Source organism: Oryctolagus cuniculus, chromosome X (genome assembly GCF_051225735.1).
Source record: "Oryctolagus cuniculus isolate XC-2025 breed Fujian yellow rabbit chromosome X, ASM5122573v1, whole genome shotgun sequence".
NCBI lineage: Eukaryota > Metazoa > Chordata > Mammalia > Lagomorpha > Leporidae > Oryctolagus > Oryctolagus cuniculus.
Window position 1 is genome coordinate 7,755,345 of NC_142888.1, and position 22,516 is coordinate 7,777,860.

General features: G+C 43.1%; 1 protein-coding gene across 4 annotated transcripts in view; it reads left to right on the forward strand.

Annotated features, from left to right (window-relative positions):
- Nucleotides 1–261: 261 nt before the first annotated feature.
- Nucleotides 262–22,516, forward strand: part of PHEX (phosphate regulating endopeptidase X-linked) — a 233,611-nt gene continuing 211,356 nt past the window's right edge. The window contains exons 1-3 of one of the 4 annotated variants that reach the window (XM_002719974.6): nucleotides 262–951; nucleotides 5,861–5,929; nucleotides 12,903–13,064. In XM_002719974.6, coding sequence (XP_002720020.1) covers nucleotides 834–951; nucleotides 5,861–5,929; nucleotides 12,903–13,064 — 349 coding nt within the window. In that variant the 5' untranslated portion in view covers nucleotides 262–833. Of the gene's footprint in view, nucleotides 952–5,276; nucleotides 5,598–5,860; nucleotides 5,930–7,360; nucleotides 7,576–12,902; nucleotides 13,065–22,516 lie in introns of those variants that run through there. The other 3 variants (XM_089324706.1, XM_089324703.1, XM_089324704.1) reach the window with 3 other exon arrangements.

The following is a 22,516-nucleotide window of genomic DNA, read 5'->3' on the forward strand; positions in this document are numbered from 1 at the left end:
TAATAAGCTTAATTCATATACTTAGCTGTCTTTTGTACAATTCTTAGCACCACAAAGAGGAAATGCTTTTACTTCTTCCTTAAAAAAAAAGTTCCAGTCCAAACCATCAGCCTCTGTAGGTTGTCTTAATTGCTACTTTGCACAGCGCTGGACTATGACTCTGATTTTTGGCACATGCTATCATACACAAAGTTCCTAAAATAAAATGCTCCAGGATATCCTAGGAACTCTTAGAAGGCTTTAAAAAGGGACTCAGACACTGAAAGGCTATCTTTGATGAGGACAATTCAGGCAAGCACAGTGATTACTGCAGCAGAATTACGTGATTAATTGAGATCTTGAAGTGGGTCCGGCGAATCCCCACCACCTAACTTATCATGGTTTGGGGGGGTTTGACAAGAATCCAGTTTTGATAAAGACAATTGTTTTTTCCTCCCCAAGTGACTATACATTTAAATAGCTAAAACATCTGTTCAGCAACATAGTAAAACATGTATACTCGGAACGCTTGAGAGAAGAGCCTGCCAAACAATCGGTTGAGAGGGACATTACTGAGGGAGAGCACCAAGATAAAGCAACCACTGTTTGTTTGGTCTAGTCAGTGGGAAAGCCAAGGCAACCAATATTTTAGGTTTCTTTGATTTCATTTCATTTGTGAAGAATTATTGGAGAAAAGGTGGTGAGGGGAGATTTCCCGGTGGGATTTTTTTTTTTTTTTTAGCTTTCCATTAGTGGAAGCCTTGGATGTCAACGCTTAACAGACTCTTGAGAGCAGCCACCAGACCACGAAAAGTGACTAAGATTCTTCTCGTGTGCTCTCTACGGCCCTTCTGATGGAAGCAGAAACAGGGAGCAATGCGGGAACTGGAAAGACGGCCACCAGAGGCACTCGAATTGCCCTGGTCGTATTCATCGGCGGCACTCTCGTGCTTGGCACGATCCTCTTTCTGGGTAAGTGGAGCCCTGGAGGCCGGGGGCACGGGGCATGTGCTGAGAAATCCCTTGTGCTTTATTCTAGCCTTGTCATAATGCAAGTGTGCGACTGTTTGCTTGTGTTAGAAGGTGATGCAGTCTTGGTTTCTATCAAATGGGCAAATGAAAAAGGCTTTGCTTTCAGAGGCTACATGCATAAATACAGTCAAGAACTGAATATGTACTGCAGAGGGCAAAGTGGGTATTAAGTGGTTGGAGGTGGCTGGGGTTTTGGGAACACCGGGCAAAAACCTTTTTGGGTACTACTTTAGAAAAAGCAAGTGTTTCTGAATTCATAGCCAGATACTTCCATTTATTTTGTGAGGAAGGACTTTACGTGGGGGTCAAAATTATGCTGGATTTTTTTTTTCCATTGGACTTTTATTGTTTGCCTAAACAAATCACAACATTTCATCCACAAAATATAAATCCATCCTTTGAAGTGCATCCAAATGGGATTCTTTAGTTCCTTCCTACTACAGTGACTCTAATGAGATGTTAACACTGCCTTCCTAGTAGATTGAATAATTAGTATGAAGGAAAACAGATTTTCCTCCCAAGATTTGAAAGGTATTGTTATTCAGTTATTTTAATGACTTGGTGAGAACAATGTACCTAGGGAGTATATATGATGATAAAAGGTATTCCTAGGAAAAAGAGTCAAATGTCTTGGAAAGGGGTGAGGGTTGTTCTATAATTTTAGGCTGCCTGAACCCTTGACTATTACCCTTTTTATTTTTCTCACGCAACCTATAATATTTCATTAGCTTGAAAGTTACTTAGGAACCAGCCCTATACTTAGGAGATGCTGGGTGCAGCTTGAAATGTAGCAAGCCTGAAAACATCCCTTGGCATATACAGGATGCAGGAGGCCATGTTTATTTTGGCCAGGAAAACCAGTAATTACACTTTAAAAGACTTAGGGTTGTGTGGTTGAAAACTCTGCTAAAATGAGCAAGCCATCTTTCCATGTTTTCTGTGGCTGAAGATTTAGGAAATTAGACGGGTTTATTGCTTTCTGGTAAAGCTAAACCTCCTGCTCCTGCGACTGCATTTGCGTCTCTTGAACACTGTTGTGCGAGTTCTCAGCACTTGGAGTTGTGACAAGTGTCCTCTCCTGAAATCCAAAACTGGACAAAAATTCTACGGGCACGCCAAGGGACCACATAGTATGTGGAAAATGACTACAAGGTTAAGCTTTGCAAACACTCCCCAATTTAAAAATCCAAATGATTATTGTTTATGTAAAAATGTGTAGCCTTCTTAGTGATGTTACCACTGCGTGACATGTTTGAAATCATGAAAGCAGGGTTACACTCTGCGGCCATGGCCTATTAGTTGGGGAGACTCTCCATGGCAGCAAATCTTTGTTCTTTGATAGAAAATGAGTCGTTGGAAACAGTGCTGAAGTTTGCAGAGCAAAGTCAGATTCACCCTGCGAAGCCATGTGATTATGGATAAGAAGGCTTGCAGCAGAGAGAACAGATCTGTTTTCTCTTTCTCAGGCCATTAGCAGGGAGCTGGATCAGAAGTGGAGCAGCTGGGACTCAACTGAAAGCCATTGGGAAACTCATATGGGATGCTGGTGTTGCAGGTCGTGGCTTAACCCACTGCACCACAATGGCGGCCCCACAATCTATATTTTCACAAGGTCCCCGCAGGATTGTTTTGCAAATGCAAGCCTGAGAAACATTGCTTCAGGTGGTCACGTGCACTTGGATTTAGGGACGCTTATCTTTGTGCAATATTTCTGTGCTATTTCAGACTCGTCTCCATACCCTGACCCTCCTCACTGCCTGTCCTCGGGCTCTTCCCTCGCCTCTACTCTGTACCTCCCAAAGTCCTTGTCTGAGAATCTCCAGGAATCTGTCTGGTGATGCTCTTTATGACAATATTCTAATTAGGGTCCTCTTTTCTTCGTGCTGCCTCCTGGTTGACTTTGTGCTATAGTTTCTGCCTAAGTTCAGTCACGTGTCTGGAATTTCTAGCATCCTTCCTTGTCTCTTCTTTGTGATTGGAGCTCTGGGATAGTCTTTCTTCCAGACCTCAGGCTTCTGGAAATAAGAACGATTGTCTGTGGCCTGGGGTAGTTTCAAAGAACCTAGAGTTCTGGAATGTAAAATGACACGTGTGCAAATATGCCTAAAGCCAGTTATTTTTCTTTCCTTTTTTTTTAAGATTTTATTTATTTACTTGAGAGGTAGAGTTATGGACAGAGAGAGGGAGAGACAGAGAGAAAGTTCTTCCACCTGCTATTTCACTCCCCAAATGGCCGAAATGGGTAGAGCTGGGCTGATCCAAACTCAGGAGCCAGGAGCTTCTTCAGGGTCTCCCACATGGGTGCAGGGGCCCAAGGACTTGGGCCATCTCCTACTGCTGTCCCAGGCCATAGCAGAGAGCTGGATCATAAGAGGAGCAGCCAGGACTCGAACTGGCGCCCAAAGGCGGAGGCTTAGCCCACTACGTCACAGCGCCGGTCCCAAGCCATTTAATTTTCAAGTGTCTTTTCTATTTCTCTTTTTCCTCCCTTTCCTTTTCACAATCCATTTCTCAGATGCAGTGGTAAGCAGATTTTTTTTTTTCTCAAGGTCCAGATAGTAAATATGAGGACACTTTAAAAAGTTGTAGAAAATGGAACTAAAAAATATGTTTGGGCACAAAAATTTTTTTTGAAATTCATCTACATGAGGGATCTTCAAAGAGCTCATGAAAATCCCAATTATGAAAAATTATGCATAGATTTAAAAATATTTTTGAGCCAAGATAAACTTACCTTTCAATTCCATTTTCCACGAACATTATCATGTGCCCTTGTGTGCTGAGCTCTGTGGGCCATGCAGTCTATGTTGCACTTCCTCAACTCTGCTGTAGCATGAAAGTAGTTCTAAGCAATATGGACACAAATTGACATGGCTGTGAGCCAATAAAATTTGATTTCTGTACCCTGAAGTTTGAATTTCATATAATGTTCACGTCGTGAATAGTATTTTTCTTTTGGTATTTCCCAACTATGAAAAAAATGTAAAAGCCATTCACAGCTCCTGGGCTGTGCAGAAATGAACAGGCAGTGACCTGGCTTTCGCCCATGGGCCAGTTTGCTGACCCCTGCTTTATGGTCATTCTCAGGCTCTTGAACTGTGGATGACTCCATTGTATTCTGAGGGCATTTATACTGGTTATAGTGAAATCTAAATGATAAACCAAACTGTATTTAAGTATTTTAAAGCTCATTACCATAAAAAGTAACATTTTTTATTGAAATATTTTCTTTTTTTCAAAAAATTATTTATTTATTTGAAAGTCAGAGTTAGAGAGAGAGAGCCTTCCATCTGCTGGTTCACTTCCCAATTGGCCACAACAGCCAGAGCTGTGCTGATCTGAAGTCAGGGGCCAGGATCCAGGAGCTTCTTCTGGGTCTCCCATGCAGGTGCAGGGGCCCAAGGACTTGAGCCATCTTCTACTGCTCTCCCAGGCAATAGCAGAGAGCTGGATCAGAAGTGGAGCAGCCAGGATTGCAGGCGGCGGCTTTACCCACTAGGCCATGGCGCTGGGCCCCCCAGAAATGCTTTTTCTTAAAAATAAGCCTGAGATGTTCCGTGGGCAATTTTCTTGAGTCTATAATGTAACACGGGTCAAAAGGCCATTTGGAGGATGGCAGGAGAGAAAGAACAAAGAGGAGACTTCTCTTAGAATGTGGGGTAATAAGTAATAACACTCGCTGCACTGGTCTTCCCTCTATGGGAGACACAGAGTGAGCACCAAGTTTTCTGACTCTGCTTCTTGCTTGAGGATGTCACGAAGGGCCTTGGTTCCCATTCATCCCCCTCCATCATCCTTCTCCCCAAGGCCACATCTGCACTTGACTTCTTGTTTTGACTCTCGCAGAGAACAGCACTAATGAATCCTTCATAATCTCCTAGGCTACCAGGAGTATTTCTGATATCTTCAATTCCCATCTGCTAATGCCCAGGTGCTACCTGGAGTTCACACGTAGGGCGCCCTTCTGTCTTTCTGCAGAATTCCATTTAGATAATGTTGCTAGCCAGATGGGGAAATGAAGCCGTTGGTAAAAAGCTATTCTGATTGTACAGGATTTTTTGTTTGGAAGCAGCTGGAAGCTGGGTGCACAAAGCTGCATAGGTCTGGTAGCTGGGCGGGGCCTGGTGGGAGGAGAGTGTGGAGTCTGGAGCAGGCACGTAATGAGTCTATTGCTAGATGAGCGTGTGGTAAACAGTATGGTTTCATCCTTTCCCCTCTCTTTTGGCCCTGTCTGTATGGATGGTTTCGGTAAGATTCAGAACTCTAAATGCCACCCATGCTGGCTTTCTCTTTGCACTCTGGCTTTGTTCCAGATGACATAGTTTTAAAAGTTTCAGTTTTCCCATCATAAAGACAGGGATGTGGCTCTAGGCATAAAGGCTGAAAGTAGCAGACGTAGGGCACAGATCCTTGGAGATGGAGGAGACTGACATGATCATCCTGCCCAGTGCTTCTCTGGTCTGAGCGTCAGCATCCCCTGGGGGAACTTGATAAAGCTGCATCCCACCCCCAGGGCTTCAGAGCCAGCAGGTGGAGGGCGCTGTGGCGGTTCCTCCCCAACAGCTCTTGGGAGCAAGGGATCTCAGGTGCGCTGGTCTGGTTGTGCCCACTCACGTGCTAGGCTTACATACAAGAGAGCTGCATGTCAGAGCAACCACGAGTCTTAGGAAGGCTCCCTAGCTAGTGGTCAGAGTCTGAGTCTGGGGTGTTAAGCCAGTTGGGATTTTGAATACTGTGCCAATACCGGGGCGGATGAAGTGCTAGCAGATGTCTCGCACGTGTGTCTGGTGGTGCTTTAGCCATGGTGGTCTGCCACAATTCAGTCGTTTATTTCGGTCTCTCTTTTCAGTGAGTCAAGGTCTCCTAAGTTTTCAAGCTAAACAGGAGTACTGCCTGAAGCCAGAATGCATCGAGGCTGGTAAGTCTTTTCCACCCATAATCCCTGTGCCTTGGGGGAGTGCAGGAGCAAACAGGTGGTATTTTTAGTATGGTGTTTGCTTGAGGCTTACCAAGTATGAAATGGAATTTTGAAGAAATGTTAAGTTTACTTTCAAGTTTCGGTGTGAAGTAGTGGAGCTTAGGTTTCCTGTTTTCTTTTCCTTGCAAACACCCAGCTGTGTGGCGTTACCAGCATTGTTATAAGGAAATGGGAACAGGGCTAGCAAGGCTGAACGGTCTCTCCTCAGACCCAGAGGCAAAGACCTTCGGCAGTCCTGGGGCTCAGCCAGCCACACATTCCTATTTGTCTTAAGCAGCCTTGTGTATCTTGTGGTCAATGAGTTTGACCTGTTTGCCTCTGAGCAGGGATCTTTGGTAAATCCAAGCTTACGCTATTGCTTGCAGTCTGTCTGGGTCCTTCTCCACGTTCCCAAGCAAAACTTCTCTTCAGGCGCGCAGGCTGTGTATCAGCGGGGAGCTGAAGGTGAAGACGAGGGTTTGAAATTGCCTCCGTGTTGCCACGGCTATTAGGTTACCCTCGAGAAAGCAGTGCTCGCACTTGGATTTCTAGGAGCCGGATTCCTGCGCCCACACCCGTTCTTGAAGTGGGCCGGGGTGCTAGTGCATTTTTCAAAGGCAAAGTCGGAGGGGAAGCAGGAGGCCTCTTCACTTTCCTCTTGGCCTTAGCAGAAGAGGTGAATGGATGAATTCAGTAGTATTGATTGCATGCCAGGCACTGAGTAGGGTTTCAGAATCTACCAGTGAGCCAGCTAGGGGAAGAAAGACCATCAAAAACTGGCCGGCGCCGCGGCTCACTAGGCTAATCCTCCACCTGCGGCGCCGGCACCCCGGGTTCTAGTCCCGGTCGGGGCGCTGGATTCTGTCCCAGTTGCTCCTCTTCCAGTCTAGCTCTCTGCTGTGGCCCGGGAAGGCAGTGGAGGATGGCCCAGGTCCTTGGCCCCTGCACCCGCATGGGAGACCAGGAGAAGCACCTGGCTCCTGGCTTCGGATCGGCATACTCGCCAGCCGTAGCGGCCATTTGGGGGGTGAACCAACAGAAGGAAGACCTTTCTCTCTCTCTCACTGTCTAATTTTGCCTGTCCAAAAAAAAAAAAAAAAAAAATCAACAAGCACACAAGGCTATCAGTTCACAGGAAAAATATCATGCAGTGGTACATGTTATGCAGAAGTTTAAACGACTAGAATACTGTGGTAGCAAGGGACAAAATGGTTAGATTGGAAAGTCTCTGGAAGTGAACTAGAATTGGCCCTGAAGGATGAGAAGGGAACTGCTATGTGAAGACTTAAGCAATGGCTTCCCGGGTGAGGGTAAGGGTGAGAGGGTAGAGGTGAGTGGGAATAGCTGGAGCAAAGATTGGCGCTTGGAAGGTAAGGGTAGGTGCAGGAGATAGGGTCAGTAGGGGCCCAGGTGTCATGAGTCTGGGTTTCACTTGTGTGTGCTCAAGAGTGTCTGGAAGGCTTGAAGGACGCAGCACACCTTAGAAGCATTTAAAGAGCTCTCTCTGGAGAGAGAGAGGTTAGAGGGAGATTTCTGGGTGCACAAGAGATGGGAGGAGCAAGCATGGAAGAAGGGCTCCCAGATAGGAGCTTCTTCCCGTAAGCCAGGTGAGACGGGAGGCTGTCTTGAGCTCACGAGATGATGAGGGAGAATGTGGAAGCTGTAAGATACAGGGCAGGCTGCAGGATTAGACTGGAGCTGGGAGAAAAAGTGGATGTTCAAGGATGATGCTTGGATTCCAGGCAGTGGCTGGCTGTGGCATTTATTGAGATAGGAAAGAGGAGAGAGAGCTTATGTACAAAGGTAATAGGTGAGGTGATGTTATTAGAATTCTCTCATTCTTAAGTGATAATGATGGTGTGTGTTAAGTAGCATACAGGTACCATCTCACAAAACCCTCATATTTGCCCGTGGTCATCCTGAGTGGGTGGCAGAGCTGGACTAAAAATCCCTATCTGACTCCTTTCCACGTTCTCCTTGGTGTCATGAGCCATGCCAGGCAACTCTTTGGCCCTAATCCTTTGTTCTTTTATTATAGCTCTAGAGCTACTAGAGTTCAATGACTAGACAGCAATTTCAACTCTTTGACAAAGTTTATTTAGTTTGTTTGAAAGACGGAAAGACAGTGATCTCCTGCCCTCTGGTTCACTCCCCTAATGCCTACAGCCAGTAGTGAAGTTCCTGAAGTCAGAACTCTATCTGGGTCTCCCACGTGGGTGGCAGGGACCCAAGTACTGGAGCCATCGCCGGCTGCCTCCCAGGACACGCATTAACAGGAAGCTAGGATTTGAAACAAAGCCAGGACCGGATCCCAGGGCACTCCATTAAAAGATGTGGGCATCTCTAGCGGCATCTTACTCACTATGTCAAATGCCAGCCCCCGTTTCACTTTCTTCTCACCCTCGATAGTGATCTTTTCTTCTGTGCTGGTTTGGGAATTCCCAGGATCTCTGCTCCTGTCTCAGGCAGTTAACTCGCACTTTGCTCTGCTTGAGAGAGGATGTCTTGAAGCAGAGTGAGGGGCCAGGTGGGACTATCAGCAGACATGTCTTAAGTTTCCTGTCACCTGGTGCTTTTGCTGTGGTAGGGGTTCTTACAGGTGGGTGCGAAATTGAAATTTTTGAACGGACAAACTTTGGATTTGTGTCTGGACAACTCTATTTACATGGGGGAGGGCTACTTAGTTCATGAATTGTGTTTATCATAAATCATAATAATGCCAGAGTGAAACTCGCAGACTAACGTTTGATGTCACTTTCTGCCAGCTAATGTGTTTGGCTGTGCTGTCCTGTTTTTAATTTTCACATTGTCAACTGGCTTCCTAATGTTGAAAAAAAAATTGCTGGTTGTGCTGTGTCCATAATGACAGGCTCACCAAGGATACAGCCCTCTTTAGTGTAACGTGAGTCTCAGTATGCCCGTGGGGTCTGTGGCGCAGCTGTTGAGTACACACGGCAGCCTAGCCAGGGCCTTCAACAAGAGCTCGTGGGCAGGTGGGGGTGTGCATGTTGAAAGTCAGAGCGTGGAAGCCTTTGATCGCCTTCTCGACCATTTCTGAGCAGGTGCCAACCGTTTGAGATGCTGCCCCTCCATAATTGTCCTTTCCCTGCTCTCTGTGTTCCCTCATCCGAATCCCTTTTTTAAAATAGGGGGCCATACAAAGAATGAGAAGAAGCAAGGGAGGGGCATACTAAAGATAATGGGTAAGAGCGGACATGCTGGCTTGGGTTTGAAGCATGGTCTGGCCACTGACAAGCCTCATGATCCTGGGCTAAGTCCATAACCATCCAAAACCTCAGTTTCACCATCTGTCAAATGAGAATAACATTTCCCACTTGTCACAGGAGTTGTGAGAATGAAATAATAACGATCGCCGTGGTAATTCAGGTCCGCAGTGAGGAAATCCTTAAGCCCACACCCCGAAAACATTGTAACTCCCATCTGGCAAGATCAGAACTGAACTGCATTGTTTTGATGGCAAACCAGATCTTAAATGATGTGAGGCTGTTCTAGACTTGACCCCGCTTGTGAGAATATGCACTTGTTTCTCTGTAAAAACATTAACGTACTGCTTCAGAAATGCAACTCCAGACAGTGCCAAGGTCGTATGCCATCTGTGGTATAGGCCCTTGATTTCCTTTCCAAGATCTGAAAGTCTATGAGCTCTGAAGCATCCGGCCTCACAAGTGTTCATGGAATTGTAGCAGCACACGTTCATCGGTATGACTCACAGGTTTGGCTGAATACGTACACACAGGATGCTCAGCGAAATTGGAATTGCTGATCTGCAAATACTCTTTTGGTGTAAATATGTCTCACGCATTATTTGGTACATGCTTATTCTAAAAATTAGTTGTTTATCTGAAATTCAAATGCATCCTGTATTTATATGGCAGTATGCCTAACTCTGTTATAAGGACTTGACATATATTTACTCCTTTTAATTTGCATGAAAATTCTCTAGGGTGCTATTAGTCCCATTTTACAGATGAGGAAACTGAGACAAGGAGCGCTAAGTAAGGTCACATCGTTTTTGCCTGATACTGTGGCCATTCAAAACCCACTGCTCAGACTCTGGAGTTGATGATGATGCCATATTCCTTGAAAACAGGAAATGCTCAATGCTAGTGATTTGATCATCATCATCTTTAATAATAATACCCTCTCCTCTGAGCCCTGATTAAACCTGAAAAGTCAGGCTGGTATCCGTCTAGGGCATAAGGTGGCCACAGACCGCCTAACAACTAACCTTGTAGTGACTTGAGAGGACACAGTTTGAACTTTCCCAGCATTCCCTCGTCATCGTGTTTCTTTCATCACAGTAAAACTGTCTGGTGTTCTCCACGGAGCTTAGTAGGGGAAAGGCCTTTTGGTGCCTTGACAGCTCTGGTCCCTTGCAATTTCAAAGAACAGTTCCCTGCACGAAGAGCAGCCCCATGCCTGGTTGTGAGTGGGGAATGATGAATTGCGAGGCCAAAGCTGGAGTTTGCTCACCCCGTGGGCTCCTTTCCAAATGCTGTGTGAGTGATGGATCTCTCCCACCTTTGGATCAGGACCGAGGTCAGAGCTGACCTTGCACATTTCCCCGGTACCTTCATGAAAACTGAGGAGGTGGGGAAGGATATGTGTGAGGGCTGAGGGATGGGGGATGTTTGGGAAGGAGGCCAGAAAACAATGCGCTTGTGTAACACTGCGCGTGAGGACTCCCCTGTGTGACTGTAAATATTGTGTGAGACTGAGGCTTGTGTGACCTGTGTCCCTGAGGTGTCATGCAGCAGAGCCATTCTGTGGCTGACAGACGATAAATATGAACCAAAAGAAGATTTTTGTATGTCCTAGCATATCTTCATATTAAATATTAAGGTAAAATAGTAGCAATAGATAGAAATGTAATGAGAGACAACTGAATTAGTTCTGGAAAAACAAATGAATTCAGCCAATTTGAAATTAATCAGACTTCTAAACCAACGTTTTTCCCTAGCTTTTGAGAGGAGAGGTTTGTAAATAGCTGGGGGAGGGGGAGAGGGAACGGGTTGAAGTGTTAGAGAAACTGGGATGTGTGCATGTTGTTCATTTACATGAGTACAAAAAGCTGTTTGACGTTTTCATTGAAAGTCTAGTCCAGACACATAGCTGGGGTTATTTTTAAACCTGGAGGAACCACACATGTGACCAAACTGTAAGATGTGTATCTACATTTATGCAGATTTGTACTTTTTAGAGGCAATTCATTCATATTTAGCTGAAACTCATTGGGTTTTCATTACTTTAAACAGAAAAGTATTTTGGCATTAATTACAGTATGAAAATTACCCAGAATGTCATTAAAATATTGGCTGCCTTTTTTAAAAGAAATCATTTGGTGCATATATTTGTGCTAGTTGGAGTGGTAGCCAGCAATTGTATGGTATTTGGAAGAGAGTTGAAATTCAATAGGAATTTTGGGACCTTCTCATTTTTGTAATGAAAGGTTTTATTTAAAGTTCATGGATACATATTTGTATACAAATTTTCTACCTAACGACTATCTTCCATATGAAATTGTATATGGGATTATGAAAGGGGGAAAAGAGTTTAGATTGGTGCAGTGTATATTTCTGTTCCTTTATCTGAACAGCTCTCCCCCTAGAATTGGGCGGCTCATTGCAGAGCACCCCACTTTGGCCCTCCTCTGGCTATGCTCTCCCTCACTCAGCCCCACAGACTCTTTTCTACATCCTGGAATTCCTGCCAGGTGGCCCAAACCCCCTCCCAGGGCCTGTGTGGGTCCCTTCTAGAGCTTCATCCCTATGAGAGCTGCATCGTCGAGTTTCAAGGGGTTCAAGAATTCGTGCTTGTCCTTCCAGGTCTTTCTGAAGGCATATTGTAAGTGTCTCTCTCTTAGACAATGAGAGAGACAGAGAGAAAGGTCTTCCTTCCGTTGGTTCACCCCCTAAATGGCCGCCACTGCTGGCACGCTGCGCCGATCCGAAGGCAGGAGCCAGGTGCTTCCTCCTGGTCTCCCACGCGGGTGCAGGGCCCAAGCACTTGGGCCATCCTCCACTGCCTTCCGGGCCACAGCAGAGAGCTGGACTGGAAGAGGAGCAACCGGGACTAGAACCCAGGGTACTGGCACTGCAGGTGGCAGATTAGCCTAGTGAGCTGCGGCGCTGGCCGTGTGTCTCTTAAAATATTTAGATGACACATGTGCCTTTGCTGTGAAACAAACTACTGCAAGCCTCAGAAGCCTGAAACAACAGTGACTTAATATTGGTCATTATTTCATGGGTCTAGTGAGTGGTTTCTCTGGTCATATTGCCCAGGCTCATGCATGTGGCTGTGTTCAGCTGCAGGGTTATCTGAGCTAGAAGGACCATAATGGCTACAGTGGGTCCTGGCTGCTGCTTCTCCAGGTGACCTCTTGTATCCATGGAGACTTCTTCAAAGGACAGTCTGAGGGCTGCATTTGAAGGGAGTTAACGTGGAAAGTGCATGGTCTTTTAAGGCTGGCTTTGAAACTCACAAAATGTCACTCCTGCCAGTTCTCTTAGGTAAAGCAAGTGGCAAGGTCAATAGAGATTCAAGATAGGGGAAATAGACCTTACAAGTTGATGGGAAGAGTCGCAGACTCAGCAGAAGGACAAGAGGAGTGGAAGAAAGAGTCACACATAATTGTAAACAATCGGCGTATTCCATTTGCGTTCTTGCCCCATGCCCTACAGATACTAGGGATAGGTCTGCAAAAACCAGTAACAATAATACCCTACAACTTTAATCTACTCACTCTGAATGCAATCATTTCATAGCATGAAGTTGATTCAGAGAGTCATTTGAGGGGAAATATAAAAGCCAAGGTCTTGGAACTGGTTGATATGAAATCGTTGTTTAATTTGGAAAAGAACAGTACACAATGTGCAGTGTTTGTCATTAATCCTATGATTTTCTTTTCAAATAGCTGCTGCCATCTTGAGTAAAGTAAATCTGTCTGTGGATCCTTGTGATAATTTCTTCCGGTTTGCTTGTGATGGCTGGATAAACAATAATCCAATTCCTGAAGATATGCCAAGCTATGGGGTTTATCCTTGGCTGAGACATAATGTTGACCTCAAGTTGAAGGGTAAGTTTCCACTGGAGTTTGGTGGTGTAGTTTATGGAGAGCAATATTTGACATGAAAAATTTAGTTGCGTATTTGTAGCATGACTGTCCATTTTTAACTACACTAAATTTGTTTCTAAGAAATTTTTAAATGAAAATTTCAAAAGCAAGCTTCTGGAATTCCAGTCTCTCCCATATCTCAATGCAAGCCTAATAATGTAGGTCATTGGTTTGTGTTTCATGGTACTACTAAGTTGTACTGCTAGAGGATAAATAGTATTTGATTGAAACTGAGAGCAAAGGAATAGTAAATGAAAACTATTTGTGTTCAGCATAGACCTCTTTTCTTGTTCATCATGTCCTGGATTTTCAAGGCTTACAAAATGTACTTAACACCTCATCATCTTTTGACACCACTTTTGGGAGCTCTGGATGACCTATAGTTGTGATACTGTTCCTGTTAACTCCGAAGTTGGCTCTAGGGAGACTCGGTTTCCTCCCATGCCTCTTTAGCAATACCAGCTCACACACACATACTCATATGTCTGTACCTGAACACACACGCAAATGATCACACATTTCCCCTTGCCAAGGCTGGAAATGTCTAGTACCTAAAGGTTATTCTGTTTGCATTGGATTTAATTTTTTTAAACATTTTCTTATTTTGTAGAGAGACTGACACAGATGGTTATTCACTCCCCAAAGCTCATGCAATCAGGCCAAAGCCAGGAGCCAGGAACTCTGTTCAGGTCTCCCACATGGGTGACTGGGACCCAAGCACTTGAGCTGTCACCTGCTGCCTCCCAGAGTGGGCATTAATACGGAGCTGGAATTGGAAGCTGAATCAAGACTTGAATCCAGGCATTGTGATCTGGAATGTAGGCATCCCATGTGGCATCTTAACCAATGCAGCAATGCCTATCCCAAATCTCATTTTTTTTGTTAGGCTGTTAGAGAAAGCCAATTCAGGAGGGAAGTAGGAAGATTTCAAAGCCAGATAAGGTAATTGTTTTGAGAAGGCAAAAGTAGTATTTTTTTTTCTTCATTTTGACAACTGTGAATTATACCATGTAACTGGTATTCATTAACCCCTACAAAGAATTTCTGAGAAGTTATAAAAATTGAGGCCTTCTTTGTGTTGCAGTGGGTTAGGTTGCTACCTGCGATGCCAGTTTTTCATACGAGTGCTGATTTGAGTCCTGGCTGCTCCACTTCCAACCCAGTTCCCTGCTAATATAACTGGAAAGCAGTGGGAGATGCACTAAGTGCTTGGGCCTGGCCCAGGCTCAGCTGTTCAGACCATCTAGGGAGTGAATCAGCATATGGGAATGAACCAGTGTTTGGAAGATTGATCTCTTTCTGTCTCTCTCTCTAACTCTGTCTTTCAAATATGTAAATAAATCTTTAAAAAAGGAATTGTTATTCTTCCCCATTTCCATTTTCTCAAGATTACAAGTATGTGAAGATTAAATATTTATCAATTTATGTATATATGTACTTCATAACAAGTGAAACTACTGTGAAAATAGATACCTATTGTCAAAAGTAAGAAAAATATGCTTAAATTTTACAACTAAATGCAAGTCACATGGACTTAAATTTTCCATTAAGCAAGTTGAGCTTAGTATTGATAAGACTGACCTTCCTAACCCAACAGATGAGATTTTCTTACTATAGAACCATACGAATGAATCTACTAATACATATTTCCCTATAGGACATGAATTCATTCTTGTCCATTTCCTCGTTCTCTTCTATGACTTTTCTTCCTTGATAGATGTGCATATATACACACAATCATGCACAGAAAATATCGCAGAAAGATAAGAAAAATACAAGATTTCCAGGTAGATAGATGCTGGAAGCACTTACAATAATTTATCATTACTTAAAAATACTTTCAGAGTTCTTGTTAAAGATTTGTTTATTTGAAAGGCAGAGTTACCAAGAATCAGGGAGATAGAGATGGAGAGAGAGAGAGATCTTGTATCTGCTGGTTCACTCCCCAAATGGCTGCAACAGCCGGGGCTGGGCGAGGCTGAAGCCAGGAGCCAGGAGCTTCTTCCAGGTCTCCTGAGTGGGTGCAGGGGCCCAAGGACTTGGGCCATCTTCTACTTCTTTCCCAGGCCATAGCAGAGATCTGGATTGGAAGAGGAGCAGCCGGGACTAGAACCGGCTCGCGTATGAGATGCCGGCACTTTAGGCCAGGGCATTAACCCGTTGCACCACAGTACCGGCCCCTGTATACATATTTTATATCTTTATCTGAATGTATCCTTACACTAAAATTCCATAAAAGGAACTATTAGATTGAAAGAGCATTTGCAGTTGAATTTTTGGTTCACATAGCCAGATTTCCATGTAGAAAGTTTATTTCTAGGTTTTTATGTATTTTCTTATGTGTTGGAACGGTATTTTTTCTCCATCAGCTCTTTTGTGTGTGTGTCATCAAGTAGGGATCAGCATACTATGACCAGGGGGCCAAATCCAGCCCGTAGCCTGTTTTGTAAATGAAGTCTCACTGGAGCACAGCCACATCCGTTCATTTATGCAGTATCAGTGTCTGCTTTTGTGCTGCAATGGCAGAGTTGAATAGCTGCTACAGAGACAATGTGGCTCACAAGGTCTAAAACGTTTACTCTATGAGCTTTCTGGATCAAGTCTGCCAACTCCTGAACCCAATATAAAATGAAGCATTGATATATTTATATTAGATACAATTAAGCTTGTCTTATTAATAACTTTTTGGTGGCTTCTTTGGGATTTTATAGATATTCATAAGTTTAAGATATAATTTTGTCTGTTTTAAAAATTGTGTTGGATCGTGCTTATAAAACAGGATTGGATAATAGCAGTAATAATGGGAGTAATTTTCTTATTCTTAGTTTGGGTGGGAATACATCCAGTTTTATTCCTTAGTAATATATTTTAAGTTTCTGGTAGTTATTCTTTATTTTCTGTTGTTCCTAGTTGGCAAAAAGATCATGCTTCAGAAAAATGCTTCTTTGTTGTTTAGTGAGAGACTTAGATGGACTATACCTGTCGGTGGCTTATTTTCTAAGATGTTGCTAAAATTGAATAATCAAGTATTATTGCATATTTTCCTATCTATATTTATTACTATTGTTCTGTGGTTTTTGTGTGCTAAGTTGTCAAATTCTTTTTCAAAGATTTATTTATCTGGCCGGCGTCGCAGCTCACTAGACTAATCCTCCGCCTTGCGGCGCCGGCACACCGGGTTCTAGTCCCGGTCAGGGCACCGGATTCTGTCCCGGTTGCCCCTCTTCCAGGCCAGCTCTCTGCTGTGGCCCGGGAGTGCAGTGGAGGATGGCCCAAGTGCTTGGGCCCTGCACCCCATGGGAGACCAGGAGAAGTACCTGGCTCCTGCCATCGGATCAGCGCGGTGTGCCGGCTGCAGCGCGCCGGCTGCGGCAGCCATTGGAGGGTGAACCAATGGCAAAGGAAGACCTTTCTCTCTCTCTCTCACTGTCCACTCTGCCTGTCAAAAAAAAAAAAAAAAGATTTATTTATCTATTTGAAGTCAGAGATACACACACAGAGAGACAGAGACAGACATGGGGAGAGGGGGAGGGAGACGGGGAGAGGGGGGAGGGAGAGACAGATCTTCCATTCGCTCATTGACTTCCCAAATAGCCACAATAGCCAGGGCTGGGACAGGCCAAATTCAGGAGTCGGGAGCTTCTTCTGGGTCTCCCACTTAGGTGCAGGGACCCAAATACTTGGGTCTTCTTTTGCTGCTTTGCCAGGCACATTATCAGGGAGCTGGACTGGAAATGGAGCTTCTGGGTCTCAAACCAGCGTCCATATGGGATAGCAGCATCACAGGCAGCAGCTTTACGCACTATGCCACAACGCCAGCCCAAGTTTGTCAAATTCTATTCTCAAGGTTATGCTAGCCCCTTACAATGGAGTAGGAGGCTCCCTGTATACTTCTGTGCTCTGGGGAAGACAAAACTCAATAAATACCAAGTCTTTGTGTGACAAGTACAGTAAATGACAAAGTCACAAAGTAATCATGCTGCTCTGGCTTCAAGTGTTGAGAGCAAATGATGGAGTAAGGCTTCTCGGTTTTTAAAATTTGAGAGGTAGAAGTAGAGAAGGAGGGAGTGCGAGGGAGTGAGCTTGTTCAGTCCTCAAATGATTGCAGTAGTGAGCACTGGTCCAGGCCAAATCTGTGAGCTGAGAAGTCAACGCAGATCTTGCACCTGGATCATAGGGGCCCAACTACACAAACCATCAGTGCTGCCTCCCAGGGTCTACTGAGCAGCAAGCTGGAATTAGGAACCAGGGCCAGGCATCAAACCCAAGTTATCCTATATGGGACATCGATGTTTTAACAGACATCTTAACCACCAGGCCAAGTGCCTGCCCCACATCTCTTAAAATTAGTGTTACCTTGTACCAGGTGTGTTTGAAATAGAAAATGTTAGTTTTTTGAGTTATCTCAAAATAAACCATTTAAAGTTAGAGGAGTTGAACAAACTGCACAAGGAACTCCTATTGTACCCTATGCCCAGATTTCCCAATTGTTACCTTCTTGCTATATTTGCTTTATTGTATTTTATCATTCTCTATCTACAAATATATATTGTTACATTCTCTCTATATTTACATTTATAGATAAAATAAGAAATCTATAAATGTATAGATATTGCTATAGATAGATATGTATCTGTCTATATATCTATAATATATATTTTTTTTGAACTCTACAAGTGTGTTTCAGATGATCGGATATTCTTAAGGTATATAAATAGAGCTTTTCAAATATCAAATGTATTATTTCTTAGATGTTAAATTTTAAAATTTAACATCTATCTATTGATACAATCTAAATCTATGTGTCTACCAGTCTGTTTACCTGTTCATCCAACCATTCATCATTCCATTGAGATAATTCATGCTCATTGTAGACCAACCATAAAGAAACATACGTCAGTATTACCACTCAACAATAACAAGTTTTTAAATGGAAATATATATACCAAATTATATAATATATACAGAAGAGTACTTCAAAAGTTTATGGAAAATAGAATTAACAGATAAGTGTTTTTGGTGCAAATATTGTGAAATCCATGCATTCACAGGGTATTCAAAAAGTTCATGGAAAATGCATATTAGAAAAAAAGCTGTGAATGGATTTGAAAATTTGTCTTCGAATTTCCTTTTTCCACAAGCTTTTTGAAGTACCTTATATGTATGTAAATTTATATTTTAAAAGAGATCATGTCAAATATGTTTATAATCTCTTTATACTTGTCATGTAAACATCCTTTGACGACAATGAAAACAGATCTATACAATCATTTGCTATGACTTCTATGTGTGGATATATTACAGTTTATCTACTAAGTGCTAATGTTATCCATTAGGTCATTTCCAGGTTTTTCCTTGGAGTAAACCACCTGGAGCATGAGTTTTGAAGCCCTAAGAGCTTGATTTGAATCCTGATTCCCTTTGCTTCTCTGTGTCCTTTGGGCCAATTACTGATCCCCTCTACCTCAGTTTTCTTATCTTTAAAATGGAGACAAGAGTACCTGTATTGTAGTGGTTGTGTGAAGATTCAAGCATATGACCTATTTAAACTGTCCACTCTAGTTCCTGATACATAGCAGGCCCTCAGTAAATGTTTGTTCTTTTCTGTTTTGTCTCAAAGATAGTCCTAAAGTTCACAAACTAATCCTTTAAGTTTTATTCTGATCTTATCCCTTGTAAATATCATACTTTCAAAAATATTGAATATTGTCAAGATATTTTTTCTCACTGTTGATTAAAAGAGAACATCCAAAAATAAAACCCAATACCACTACCTGAAAGAATACCATTTTCTTATGGCTGATAGAGAACACACAGATGCGGCTGTCCAATTTGTGAAATAAAATGGATTTGACAGACCTGGCTGATGAAAAATTGGCCTCTATTCGAGTCAGCAACCTGGCTTTGTGAGTGTTTTCTTTCAGTGGCATATAAGACTCGGATTTCTACTTGGAAAATAAGGTTGTTTCTTATTTCTTGTTCTCTCCAAGAAGCATTTCTTTTTGTTAAAGAAAAGGCAGAATGTAGTTACGTGCTTGTCTTAAAATTTTTCATCGTACAAAATTACCCAAATTTGTCTTCACATGACCATGAAGACGACCCAACTTGCATTGCTTATGAATGAGTGGATGGAAATTCAGCAAATGAGCACTTACGAAACAAACGTGAGGCAATGAATGGGAGAGAACACTTGTGTCAAATAAAAGACAGATGGCTCAAGGTAGGGCCAGGCCATCTTGGTTATGGAACAGCCATCTTTGCCAATATTTTGTGGGGAAATGCACTATATTTTCAAATACAGCTTCAACAGAACAAAGAGATGAAATAGGGACTATGCATTGATGAGTATATACACATGACTTTGACTCAAGTATTGGTTATTTGTAAATATGTGCTGGTTGAGATTCCAATAGTTCTCATAATGAAATACCTTTTGTCTTCCCTGTGTGATCTTATTTTTTTCCAAAAGTGATCCTGGCTATATCATCTTTTACAGATAATAGAAATCTGAAAACTTGTTCAGCTGCTGTTAAATCCTTTGATAATTAGGAAGCTCAGATTATTGAAAGCATAGTGAATTGTATCATTTTCCTCCTACCATAGACATAGACTAATGATGAATTAAATTGGGCCCAGATTTCATTAAGTTCTTTGGAACAAATGTCAGATGTAAAGTTGAGGACTAAAAGTCAAGGTAAGGTGAGTGAGAGCTGTGGACCCGCCATCTGTTGCGGTGGGCCTTTGATTCCTAGAGAAAATGTGGCCCCTGTTGTTTTGAATGGGTCCACTATATGACGGTATTATGTGTATTATGAAAACTATGCATTGATTTCAAGATTTTTGCACCAAAATAAACTTTTTGTTAAAAATTTATTTGAAAGGCAGAGTTGCCGAGAGAGGGGAAGACAGTGTTCCGTGTTCGTAACCCCAAACTTTGTTCTGATTTCATTAGAAAGGGTACTTTGTGAAGTACCCTTGTATAAACTGGACACACCACTCAGAAGATCACTGTTGTTCTCAGGCCGTATTGTTTCTTTGTCATGTGGCCACACAAGAGGCAACAATTTGCCAAACTATGCCGAAGTCACCATCAGTCCTGTATGGGTCAAGGGGTGCTGCATGAGGATGGGAGCCTGTAGTGAAGACTTGGAAAATGTGAAATGAAATCATTGTCTTTGAAAAGTTTTTTGTTACCTTTTCCCCCATTCTCCCACGCCATTTGAATGTGGGTAGGAAGCGTGTTGTGTGGAGTGTGGGAAGAGAGGAAGAAGTTGTCAAGTTAAAAAACCCGAGCAATTGTTAGGAGCTATTTCTTCAGATAGAGAGATCATTTTCTTTCTGAAGACTCTCTGGCAAACGTGACTATCTTTAGGATCCTTTTTTTTTTTTTTTTTCTCAGTAGCTACAGGAAGTAAAGAAGCCACGTGCTGGGCCACTGCATGTGAAAGTTTGTGTTCGGGTAGTTCAGACAAGTCAGCCTTGGACATTTTCTTGTATGTCCTTTTTTCACCTCTGGTGTATGTGTGTTTTTTTTTGTTTTGTTTTTTTTTTTACTGGCAGAGTGGACAGTAAGAGAGAGAGAGACAGAGAGAAAGGTCTTCCTTTGCCGTTGGTTCACCCTCCAATGGCCGCCACGGCTGGCGCACCGCACTGATCCGAAGGCAGGAGCCAGGTGCTTCTCCTGGTCTCCCATGGGGTGCAGGGCCCAAGCACTTGGGCCATTCTCCACTGTACTCCCTGGCCACAGCAGAGAGCTGGCCTGGAAGAGGGGCAACCGGGACAGAATCCGGCGCCCCGACCGGGACTAGAACCCGGTGTGCCGGCGCCACTAGGTGGAGGATTAGCCTATGAGCTGTGACACCAGCCTGATGTATGTTCTTACTTTAGTTTTGACTTGTCTGCGCTCTTTGCATTCAACATTGAAGATCTAATCTCTTCCCTTATGGCTTTTATATAGCTCTTCTCTCATTAATAGGTCATTCACTTCAAATAGATTGAAATGCAGTAAATAGTCAGGAGTTAACAGATGAATTACTACTTGTTTTTCCTGGCACCAATTGCTTTCAGTCACAAGTAGTAGAAATCCCAACTCCAAGTGGCTTAAAGAATAAGGGAATTATGCTGGCTCATGTAACTGAAAAGTCTGGTAATTGTGTGGACTTGAAGTAAGGGTTGATCTAACCACTGAACCATGTCATTGGTGATCATGTTTTTTTCTCTCTCTCTCTACTCTGACATATACTGTGTCTTGCTTTTTTCTAGGTGTATTTGATCATAAGATTGTTGCTAATAGCAGCCAAGATGTAGGCTGTGGGCTTCGTTATTCATATCCAGCAAGAGGCATTCTGTTAGAAGTACAGAGATAAAGTAAGGCTCTCTAAACTATCCTCATGGAAATTATTCACATACCATAAAGTACGCCAGTAGGTATTGCAATTAAGACTCGAGAGTTTAATACAGTCACCACTAGAAATGTTAGGCTTCTGAGTGCTTGAAATATAGCTAACTTGAATTGAGATGTGTTGAGCCAGAACTTTATCTGGGTCTCCAACATGGGAGCAGGGACCCAAGCACTTGGGCCATCCTCCACTGCTTTTCTGGGCACATTAGCAGGGAGCTGGATCGCAAGTGGAGCAGCTGGGGCTTGAACAGGTGCCCATATGGGATTCTGGTGCTAAAGGTGGCAGCTTTACCCACTCTGCCGCAGCTCTGGCCCCAGATGTAGGCTTCTTGATAGGTGGCTTCCCCTGGTTTGTCACAAGACCAGCCCCCTGTTAGACGTATTTTACCCGTTTTTTTTTTCTTTATTTAAGTAGAGCTACAAGAAAATTGAATAACAGTAGTTGAAGGTACAAGGATATTAAGAATTATGTGTGTGATTTGGATAATATTTACCTAGCAGTGCTGCTCTGGAGCCCGGACTAGGCCATTAGAAAGGTGAACTATCTGAAAAATAAACAACAAAAACCCTCAAATTAATTTTGGTGTTACAGAAGGTTTGAGAATACCTTTGTCAAAAATAGTTCTCTATCCCCATTTCATATCCCTCTATGCTTGTGTCCCTTGTGGTACCTATGACCATGTGTAATTATCTTATTTGTGTACTTGCTTAATTGTTCTTCGAATCCAACTTACAAGCAATAGAAGTTTAGTCATCCTCTGGCTTCGGAGACTGGGAAGTCTGAAGCCTGGTGCCAGTGTCTGGTGATAGACTTTCTGGTGTGTTAAAACATGGTGGAGGAGGAAGTGAACACACGTGACAGAGAAAAGGGGGCTGAACTTCCCATGATAAATAACCACCTCCCTTGAGAGTGGCATTAATTTATTTAGGTCAGGAGAGCCCTCATAGGCTAAACATGTCTTCATGGCCCCACCTCTTAATCCCATCACAGTGCAAGTAAACATCAATGCGT